Source organism: Mytilus californianus, unplaced genomic scaffold (assembly GCF_021869535.1).
Source record: "Mytilus californianus isolate M0D057914Y unplaced genomic scaffold, xbMytCali1.0.p SCAF_15, whole genome shotgun sequence".
In the NCBI taxonomy this organism is placed as follows: Eukaryota; Metazoa; Mollusca; class Bivalvia; order Mytilida; family Mytilidae; genus Mytilus; species Mytilus californianus.
Genome location: NW_026262637.1, coordinates 3115609 through 3127699, shown reverse-complemented (window position 1 = coordinate 3127699; position 12091 = coordinate 3115609). Strand labels below are relative to the sequence as shown.

General features: G+C 31.9%; 1 protein-coding gene across 2 annotated transcripts in view; it reads right to left on the bottom strand.

Moving 5' to 3' along the window:
• The window catches only part of LOC127725216 (uncharacterized), a 153933-nt gene that overhangs the window by 109865 nt on the left and 31977 nt on the right, over window positions 1–12091 (bottom strand). The window contains exon 1 of one of the 2 annotated variants that reach the window (XM_052232072.1): window positions 1797–1851. The exons of the other annotated variant lie outside the window; for it this stretch is intronic. Within the exon in view, the coding sequence (XP_052088032.1) occupies window positions 1797–1842 (46 nt within the window). The 5' untranslated portion in view covers window positions 1843–1851. Of the gene's footprint in view, window positions 1–1796; window positions 1852–12091 lie in introns of those variants that run through there. 2 annotated transcript variants of the gene reach the window in all.

The following is a 12091-nucleotide window of genomic DNA, read 5'->3' as shown; positions in this document are numbered from 1 at the left end:
TCTTTAGACTTTTTTGTTTTCAAGAACACGCAGTCCAATTCATATTTGTTTTCATATTTTTTGTTTGTTACTAAAGTAATACGACTAATTTGGGAGTTTTTAAGATGGCACGATTACGTAGGCTAAAGCAGCGTAAGAATAGGCGAAAAAATGATTTTGAAAATGATTGAGTGATTGATTCAAATTGAGAATGGAAACAGGAATGTGTCAAAGAGACAACAACCCGACCAAAGAGCATAAAACAGCCCAAGGCCACCATGTGTCTTCAACACAGCGAGCAAATCCCGCATCCTGAGGCGGGCTTCAGCTGGCCCTTAAACAAAAATGTGTACTAATTCAGTGAAAATGGACGTCACACTAAATTCCGAAAAATATAAATGAACCAACATTTAAAAAAAAAATACAAGACTAACAAACACCAGAGGTTCCTGATCTTGGATTGTTTGTTGTTTAACGTTCAGTGGCAAATATTTTAATACAGGTTCAGGAAGACAACACATTAACAATACATAAAATAGTAAGGTCCTGTTCTAGAGGACGTCTGGGATGAAGATGGGGAAATTCGGACAGCCATTGGAAAATGAGAGCACATTGGATAGGGACAGAAATTTTCCTCGCAGAAGGTCACCTACGGTCCTCTTATTCTGATCGGACGTAGATGCGTACTTGTACACATTGATTTGTATCAATGTGAGCGTATTAGAGTTTAGTTCAAGTGTTGAGTATACTTACACCACACCGACTTTATCTCAATGTGAACACGGCCATAGACAAATCACATTTTGAGAGAGACTGATGGAGGCATGAGTATGATCACTTGTTTGACAATCCAATAAATACAGGCGATATTTTCCACATCTAACCAACTATTTACTCGATATCTTACCCCAACAGTGAGGAAAAATCAAGCTTTTTAAATAACCCATCTGTAATTTTTGTATTCATATTTTAAAACAAACATCACTTGGCGTCAGTCGTCCGTCGTCGTCCGTTAACGTTTACACAAATCTTCTCATCTGAATCTATGGTGCCATCACACTAGGCCACAATCAGCATTGGGGTGTGTAGTTTAAAAGATGTGTCCGATTACCATGTCTGCCAACCAACATGTCCGACAAGACTAAAAATATTTACTCAAAAACCGTCAGTAGTCTCTTATAGGAGTTATTGCCCTTAAATAATAAATTTCATCGTTTCCTTTTTATTCTTGCCTATCAATTTGAAATTTGAAAATTACAAATGACAGAGAAAACTTTATATAGTAAAATATGATCAGCAAGACAAGATCTACAAATAGGTCAGCATATATGAAATTGTCAGTTGTCTTCTTATGGGAGTCATTGCCTTTAAATGACATTTTTTTTAAATCATTTTTCGCAAAAACTATAAAAGATCTGAGTAATGTAAACAGAAAAATGATCAGCAACACACTCGATTAACAACAAAAGAGATTTTAGCGATGAATTATAATTCTAGTCATCAATGAAGGAGAGTGCCCATTGTTGAAGATGCACATAGATCTAGCTATATAAGTGAGCGACAAAGATTCTTTAACGCCTCCTGCTCATAATGTGATACACATATAAACATTATATGTTATGTATAACACAGTTGGGTCAGTATTTTGTGTCAATAAAAGTAATGTTAAACTAATTGCAGTTTACGCTGTAATATTTTAGGTCCCTGTTTTGTACAAGAAACATATATTATGGCAACTCCCTCTATCTTGTGTTTGAAAATACTATTCAAAATCTGGATATTTACCAGAATTTCCTATATTTAACATATATATTTACCTGTTATTGACAGAAATACACATATCCCTGAAAAAAGGATTGACATGTCATCCACCATTATGTTTTTGCTATAGCATGTTATTTATCTATTTATGTTTTAAATATTACGCAGTGTATATAAAGTGCGAATCCAGTTAGTTCATTTTCACTGTGGTACGCGAGTATTACTATTGTAGAATAAAGGATGATTGGAAAAACTGCTTTTGTTTACATTTTGAAAATACAAAATTAATTGATTGGAATGTATGTTTTGACATTATTTCATTGGAATATAACTTTTTAATGTATAATAACAGGAATAAAGTCCAAAAAAGTGTAATTAAAGCAGCTGAATTCATAATATTGATTACCGAATGCGATTCATTTTAACTATAGATTCTGATGTGGCATTTATGGAGCTGCGATGAATTTTCATTGTTGTTTTATATGATAATTCGACATGCAGCAACTGAAAATAGTCATTTAACGACTTTAATATTGCTGATATTAACAATTTGAAATGCAAGCTAGTCGTAGATGCTTACTTGAATATACATGCACGGGTATAACCAGCGTATGGTTGATTCCGGACGTTGTGCGTTGTGTACAGTTCGTCGATTTTTTTTTTTCTGTACGGTGGTTGCGTGTTTTCGTCGTAGTTCTGTATCGTTCGTTAGTAAAACATCGAGAACATAATTTGCTGTTTCTATTGAAATACCTATCTTTTATTTTTTGTTAGCTAGCATGTGCAACTACTAAAACTATTCTAACATTTCATATTGAAGATTAAAACACCTGAATTTTGTATTTGTGTGTCGTGAAACATTTCTGGTGCAAGAGAAGCCCACTCATCTCAAGCACCTGATTGCAATCCAGTTTCTTAGAAATCCAGTATTTTGATCTTGAGATCAAAGGTCAAGCTCACACGAAGGTCAGGGTGATATGCGTCACATCGTATTAATGAGATACACGTTCATATCATGCATATTCAAATATTTTCGGTGAGTTTGATATTAGTGTGTCATGGATCCGAAAATATACTGGAGTAGAACATCCATGAATATAAATTATTGAATTGGCGAAGTTTTCTTGAAAAGTTTTAGTTCTCGCTTAAAAAACCTTTACAAATTTGTCACGCGGTTTCATACATATTTCTAACATTTCGCACAACGAACAGTACAAGAATTTACAACGGATGGTACTAAAGTAGGCAAACAAACTACAAAGATTATGAATCGTAGTCCCGAAATTCTGAGGTCAGTTATTTCAAGTAAACGGCTGTAAATAAAATAAAACAACGGGTTTTTCATTTGCATTATGTATTTTAAACAACAACAAAATCACAAAAATCACGGTCGCATTTAGTGTAAGAGCCAACCAACTATATGCTTTATTTGTAGTTTTATCAAGTTTGAGTTACACAGAGTGTTTGTTTCGCGATGTTTACAAGTAATTCACAGACCTGTCTATTTAAAATAGTCACAGGGTGTTCATGTAATATAAATAATAATACAATGCTGTCAGCAGCAGTAAATTTTGTTTTCATAAACATTGAAAACTGAACTGAACAGTACGTCAATTAGTCTTTGGTGAAAATATTAGGACGGTTTATCTACCTAAATCGCTTCGCGATGCATCGATTAACGTCCAGAATCAACGGTTCGGCGGTAATACCCCGTGGCATAGAACCATTAAAGCATGAAAAAATAAACTGTATTCATTATGGCATTGTATTCTTACAATCACGTATTTGCTTATTTGTAGCTACAATTTGTAAGATAATCAAACATAAATTAATGTAAGCTTAAATGTCCAAGATATATGTATATAATGATGGCGTGTCATACATTGTCATAGGAATGGATAAATTTCATCCTACATATAGATCTGGACAAATTATTAGAGAAAATAGAATTGACTATATCAGCAATTAAAGCTATTTCTACGGATACTATTGAAATATTACCTCAGACTTTTACTGCAAAGTATGCATATATAATAAATCCAACTGACTTCATAAATTTTGTTAGAGAGTCGACTGAACTAAGACTTTATATGATGAAAATTAGTTAATTTCCTTCTGTGAAAATGCACCGCATATACAATAGAAATGAATCGCCCCTACAGTGAAAATGAAAGTTTTGTATCATTATTCGACAGTAAACATGAACCACATAACGAAAGCAGCATAATGGAATTTAATTCAATATCAACAAGCTGGATGACAAAGCCTGTTTTAAGTTATACAACATTAATAATTATGTTGAAAGGTACATTTTTCTGCAAATGAACCTTAACTGCTGCTTTTAAATCTCTTGCACGGTCTGTTCGTGAACTATTCTTAATATTCATCTCTTTGTGTATCAATTTTACACCTGGATGGCTGTAGGCGCGATGAAAACACGTCCGCATCTCTTACCTATATCAGGAATTTATAAAAACAATACATATTATATATTATTTCTTAGAAATTCATAACGGATACAATAAAAATTGTATTTCAGGATTCGCACATTATATACACTGTTACTGAAGTTGTCATTATATTGAAAACAGTAGCGTATATGTTTAACAGATGAGTGAGTTTGATTGTGGTTGATTTTAATATACCACATACTAGGTTTGAATAATTTTCAATACATTTTTAACACCTTTGACATTTAATCGGTTTTAACATGCAATACAATCTTATCAAACGTAGGCAAAATGTACGTTACTAGGAAGTATTTCAGATCTTTCTGAAATGTTTCAATAAATATTTATATATATATATATATATATATATATATATATATATATATATATATATATAAAACGTCTAGATATTAGTCAACGATCTTTCTTACGAGGGCGCTGGATCGTTACGAGTACACAATAAATAAATTATATAAACGCCTAAAAAGTGTACAAAACAACACCAATATTAAAAAAAGAAAACATTAAATGCAATTATCTATAAATATTTCGGATAACAGATATCCTTCATCAGTATGATTATGATGTAAAATGAATCATATCAATCTATTCTTATTTAACTATAACAATCTTGAAATTTATACAACTAAAACTGAACACAAAAACGCTTGTACAATTCTAAAATTTCAAAAATGACGTAGGTTATATAGGTATTTACAACAGAGACTGCATAGATATGCTTCTAATAAAAATAGTAATGTGCGATATGAACTGGTAATTTCTAAAATTTCAAAGGTGACGACAGTTAAAATGTCACAACAAAGACTGCGTGGAAATACATTCCCAATGAACAGCACTGACCGATCTAAGCTGGTATAATATTACAAATTTGACAACGGTAAAGTAAGCACAACACAGGCTCTGTATTTAAACATCCAAAATAAATAGCAGTTTGATAATGATTTAAAAAAACATTATAATTTTGACAAAGGTAAGTAGTTGAACGTGGCTGCCTACTTAAACATCCCAAAATGAATAGAACCCTGCGATTTGAACTATTATAATTAAAGAATTTTAGAGTTGACAAAGGTAAAGGAATACCAACAGAGACTGCGTAGTAATATGTTATATAACCCAGATTAAAAGCACGGCGCGATTTAAAACCTTTTCATTGATCCCATTTGGTGCCAAATTTTTTAATTTTCTTATCCTAAATCTTTCCCGAGTGAGTCTATCCTCCCTATACCAAGCAGTGTCGTGGTCTATGATTGTAATTGTCAGTCGATTGAGGTCTGCCTTAGTGTGGCCAGGGGATCTATGGTTACCAATTATTAGTGCTGTAAAGTCGCCAACACTGACCACTCTTTACCAATTGTAAGTGCTGTAAAGTCGCCAACACTAACCACTCTTTCAGCAGCACAGTAACAAAGCAGCGATACATCATCTATGTTACATCTAATTGCAAAACGGAAAATAGTATGCATATTCTAACTGCAGTATGTTGGTGAAACAGAAACGAAATTCAACATCAGTCTTAACAATCACCGGTCTTTTTATACAAAAGGAAGAAACTGTCCAATTACGAGACACCTCTTAAGAACAGGGCATACTTTTGAAAATATCACCTTTCAAATAATTGAGGTAAACCAAAATTGGGACTTCCAAAGGAGAAAACAGAGAGAAAGGTTCTGGATGCATCAGCTACGTACTCTTGAACCTGATGGACTTAATGAGAGAGATGAAAAACAGTTCTATCCAAAACCAAAGGAATAAATCCTGAACTTCATTCTATTTAACTATAACAACTATTTGTTTTGATTTAAGAATTGCTATGTACAATAAGCGGCAAAAATATTTTTCTAGACATTTAACATTAAGCTGCAAAAATTTCTTTACAGCCTCTAACTTTTACCTGGTTGGCTGCACGCGCCTAATGAAGCTAATTTGTTTAGCGAAACATTGTTGGACTGATTTTTAGACGAGTTGTATACACATAATGTACACATCCATGTATCACCATCACTGCTGGTGATCCGATGGATAAATTTGTTGTAGAGTTGTCACTGGTTCAGACGTACTTATATATATATATATATATATATAGCATGAGTTCGAATCCCGGATATAACAAAATGGATCTTAATTATTTATTAAATACCAAACAGAAAACAATAAACTTGCGGAAAAGATGGTATATGTATTGTTCGACCTGTTAGTCAAATGCGTTTTGTTAAAATATACTTTTTCACTTTTTTGTTTTTTTGGAAAATGTTGTTTGTGCTGTATTTAGACCCCTCTAACAACAAATTTGTTTTGCATGCACACGTATAAAAATTGCGGTTTTTATCCAACGCAATCATAAGTTTGAACGTTGTTTTCAATTTAGACTTGTATATATAAACATGTATATAGCCTATGATTTACTAACAGAGCGTGAAAATAAGATTTGAATGAAAAGTCTCCACGTACAAAAGGCCATAACTAGATCGTTTACTGTGAATTGTGTATTACATACGATAACGTTTTTACCTGAACTATATTGTTTTTTCTTTATTATGTTTATTTTCTTCAAAAAAATTAAACAACAACAACAACACATATGAACGCGGTTAACTGAAAAAACAAACTGATCTGTTATTGGTAAAATTTATATGATAAACATGTAATCGTTCCTTTACTGACGATACAAGTCTTAATAACAGGTAAAATAGACAAACAATATTACTGATAGCCTACGTTTGGTGATTGACATTAGTGTACAATGGTAATAATTCGAATTCTTGTATGAAATTACCTTATATCGATTCAGGTCAATCAGGTGCCAAATATATAAAAAAAAAACACGTTCTGGCTGACCAATTCATATAGCATGTATGCAGAAGAAATAAGTAGAAGCAATATTAAAATTTATGTAATAATAAGGAGATGCAGTATATTTGCAGATGGGAAAACTATCCACCGTGGATGTAAGCAACTGTCATTGGTAAACCAATTTTGATCTGAAACGGTCATTTTTATCTGAAAAGCCTTTAAAATAGATATAAGAAGATGTGGTATGAGTGCCAATGAGACAACTCTCCATCCAAGTCAAAATTTATAAAAGTAAACCATTATAGGTCACAGTACGGTCTTCAACACGGAGCCTTGGCTCACACCGAACAGTAAGCTATAAAGGGCCCCAAAAAATTACTAGTGTAAAACCATTCAAACGGGAAAACCAACGGTCTAATCTATATAAAAAACGAGAAACGAGAAACACTTATGAACCACATCAACAAACGACAACTACTGAACATCAGACTCCTGACTTAGGACAGGTGCAAACAAATGCAGCGGGTTTAAACGTTTTAATGGTACCAAACCTTCACCCTTTTTCTGAAACAATAGTGTAAGATCACAACATAGAAAGACACACTATAAAATATCAACTGAAATAGCTTAACTCAATCAAAGGACATATTAACACCATTGAACATACACTGAGCAAATAAATTTGACCTATGACACAATGTAAATACAAAATAAATAAACTAAGGGAAGAATAATAAAAGTAACATGTTATATCGGTAAGAAATGTTAAACAATTAAAGAAAAACAATAAGCTGGTCCGAGTACACAGTTATCGTCCTTTGATTTTCGTTGTCCACGAATATAGTCCCTAGTGTGGACAGTGTGTTACTTGCCAATTTTTTTTATACCCCTTCCAAATTTATTTCTTCATGTTGTATGCCTCAAATAGCAAGTAGGGGGGTAAAATTACACTGTAAAAAAATTTGATTCATCAATTTTAAAATAAAGTAGTGATTTGGTCCAGCTGGAAAAGGTTAAAAATTAGCATTTCGGAAGCTGTCGAAAGATTTCAGGACCCCCTTAACATAAAATTATCCATATTTTGAGTTAGAGCCGATGAAGTTTTCTATAATTTTGATATAATTTGTCCCAAAAGTAGTACAACACACTGTAAAAATATAATTGAGAAAGCGCTGGTGGGATTTTTTTTATTTCCATTTATTGTCTAAAAGAAATGCACTACGAAATAACTGTGTATTCGGACCTAAGAGGTGAAATCAGTAAATATAGAATCTGTACTTTGGCAACTTCCCTGAATGATTTAATGGTGTCAATTTGTCAAATACCATGAAACTAAAGGATTTAAACTTTTATTTGATAGAAATTCTGCAAAAATGACCAATTTTGGCATTATATGGTCAAAATAAGCATTTCATAGCTTTTTCAATTTTGATGCTAAAGTGGCATTCTGACTTTCTATCTGACAGGTTTTCATGTGTCAATATTTGTGTTGCTATGCTTTAATCCAGTTGTTTTACTCATTTGTGGACTCTGAATCTACAGAAAAAAAGGTTATCTCAGACAATATGTGCAAAATGTGTTGTATAAATGACCCTCGTCTAACGCCCTGTTTGGATCAAGTTAAATGTGAGGAGCTTGGTACATAAAAGTTGAAGTCCATAATAAAGACCTCACTAAATTTGAATATAAAACACTTTACAATGTCTTTTGTACCTGTTTCATTTCACATAATATCTTTCTTTTCTTCTGTAGGATAGAAAGTGGTTCAAATATAAGCCTGTTGAGACTAAAATTGCATGCAAGTTTTTCACTAAAAAGTGAAAAATCTTTGTATCAGACCATACTGTCTGCAAAAAAAGTCGAATGCAAGAGTCTTTTTGCGCTCAGATTTATTGTATCATGTCACCTGAGTATAGAAATGATGAAAAAGAAACAAATGTTTATTTCCTATAGATTCAGTATGCATTTATTAATGTAAATATGTGCTACGGCCTAAATTGACCCTTAATTATTTTCAGTCTTACTTGGCCTAAGACCCTTTTAAACTAATATGATAAGCTATTTGTAATTTTTCTTTACATTTAAAGTACATTAAATACATATGTAAGGATTATTTATAACCAAAAAACTTCACAAATTTAAAATTGCTGGAAAATATTACATCTTCATGTAAGCCCCCCCTTCATTGGAAAACCTCTATTTTTAGGCACAGGCTCATATAAATTTGACTTTTGAATAATTATGCAAAGTTTGATAAATCAAATGAGTATTCTATTGCTTTCAATACATGATATATTATATATAAGAGCCAATCTGCCAGAAAACCATGCAAAACCACACAATTTTTTTGGGAAAATATTGAACCGATCTGGATATTTTTTGAGCGCCATGTTTTAACGGATGAAATTGCTCGAAAACAGCAAAAATTTGCCTTTTTTGGCATATTTCGCTGGTTTAAATAAAAAAATATGGTAACATTTATAATTTTTTGATAGTTGGTCCTAGTAATATATCACTTTAAGTGTAAGAATGCATAGAATTAACAATGCTGTCTATTACGTGTATGTATAATCTAACTGTTTCAATATGTCTTATTTAGCTACATGTCCAAAATGGCTGATTTTGGTCATCTTTCAGAGCCAAAATACTCCAAGACCCGTTTATTATTGTAAAACAACATATCTACTTGCAAAGTATAACTATATATACCCAATCAAAAAAAAAATCAAGCTCGGCAAATAATGTTGGTGTCTGGTTTATGCCACAACAAAATGGGGTAACCTGCATATTCAAATTTTCTCAATTTTGCCGTCTAATTTGTAACTACTGACATATGATAGGATCTGGACTTATAAATAAGTATAACAACAAATGGAAAAGAATAATTAATGTTTCATTTAATACATTAAGAAAATAATCATACATAAATACAAATTATTCATTATAAATCTAGAGGCTCCCAGGAGCCGAAATAGATCGTATTGACAAATTGTGCACCTAAAACGATAAAAAACACATATTTCAAACGCAATCAATTTAAATTAGAAGTTAAACAATTCAGAATAAGTTCAGACTGTAAAAAAAAAAGTTTCTTCTGACCACTTTTGCAATTTATTCTTATAATATATTGATATAGTTGTCGGATAGTAGCAGAAAACTGTGAACATATGTAAATTTACACATTTCAGGGACAATAGCTCATAGATGTTATGTCCAATTTTTCAGAAAAATTTTGGGTATTAAGATCTTGTCATGTTAATAGTTTTTATCAATATATATATAATTTATAAAAACATATATTGAAAAGTTTTTAAATTTTGTATACATATATATATGTATGACACTTCTTCTAAAGTTATTAAGATGATGGTTTAAAAGTGAAAACTGTAAACAGAAGATTTTAACAGACACTTAGTGATGGAAATTTTTTTATGACCCTTTGAGCCTAGTATGCTAACAAGGCAAGATTTGCCAGGTACCTATATCTATGTGGCTGCAACGTGGTCAATACAAACATGAAAATCATAAATGCTCCTAAAAAAAAACCCATAACTAGACGAAAAACAAATTACTTAGTCTATATATACCAGTGCAAAATTTATAAAGAATTTTGAATGAAATTGGATAGCTGTTAAGATTACTGTACCTATAATGCTCAACATCACATCCTCAGAGATAACAGAATTAAAATAAGTCATATGAATCTTCCAATTTCAATAAAGTTGAATATGTTTTTTATACTTGAACGGCTATAGGTTTTACTATAAAACAAGTCTACATTAACTTTCTTGTAAAAGAAAAACCATAACATTAAAATCTCCATAAATGATGAACTGTTATTTTTTGAGACATCATCCCATGGAAGATTTAACTGATGTTTTAAAGTTGGAAAGTTTCTGTTACTTGTTTGGTTGGTTGAAATTGTTTCTGTTAGAAGCATTATCAGTCTCCCAATCTGATGTTGACTGCTGTGAAAGTTCAGTTGTTGTTGACACTGACAGAAAGGTTAGCTGCGAGTCTAGATCTGAAAACCACAAAACATACATACATAAATCAAGCTGTTAGTTTTCATTTTTTTTTCGTTTTCTTATTTTGGGGCCTTTTATGGCTGAATATATATGCAGTATAGGTCTTGCTCATTGTTGAAGGCCATATGGCGTATGAAGACCTATAGCTTTACTTCTATGTCATTTGCTCTCATTGGCAATCATACCACATTTTTTTTTAATTTCATATATACCACTGACAGGAAATAAAATTGACAACTTTTACTGTAAGTGGATGCAGTTACGAAATTCTCCCAACTACATTGTAAAGCCAAATCATTTTTGCAGAATAGTTATTATCCACTCCCTTTAAGCATGTCCAAATAGCCCTTAACAACTTTACAACAATAAAAATTGCCTCCATTTGGTTTGGCATGTCAAATTACCTCTCAATATAATTTTACATTGAAAACAGACAATGGTGATAATTTGACCGCTTTTAGTGACAATCTTTGAAATGGTGGCCATCTTTATATCTGTTCTCTGTGTCAAAGTACAGCTAAATATCAATATTCTTTAAAATCAAACTCAACAAAATTAAAAATTTTACTCTTTAAACTTTGCTGTGTCCATCTTTAAAAAAACATTTCATTGTTTTGTTGGCATGTCAAAAGTGCTATAATTCCTTTATGTCAATTTTCATATAAGGCCGTCTTGAAAATGTTTGCCATTTTGGAGGAAAAAACAACCTTACTTTGTTTAGCAAGTCAAACTACCAAGACTATCCCTAATTAACAAGTGTTGAAATTTGTGCCATCCTTGGTGGCCATCTTGAAAATGTTTGACATCAGATAATCATCCACATATTTTTCACTAAAGTTTCATTTAAAAAGATAACACCAGTTATCTAAGAAAGTACAAATTTTGTGGAAGATGAAGAAAAAATGCAAGTTTGGACAGAACATTCAAGCTATAACAGCTCTTAATTTGTAATGGGATTAAATATTTGACAAAGAATAGGTTTCTAACACAGAATAAATATGGTATAAAGATAAAGTTTAATAGATTCAGCATATCAGAGAACCCCAAGATCAAATTAAGATT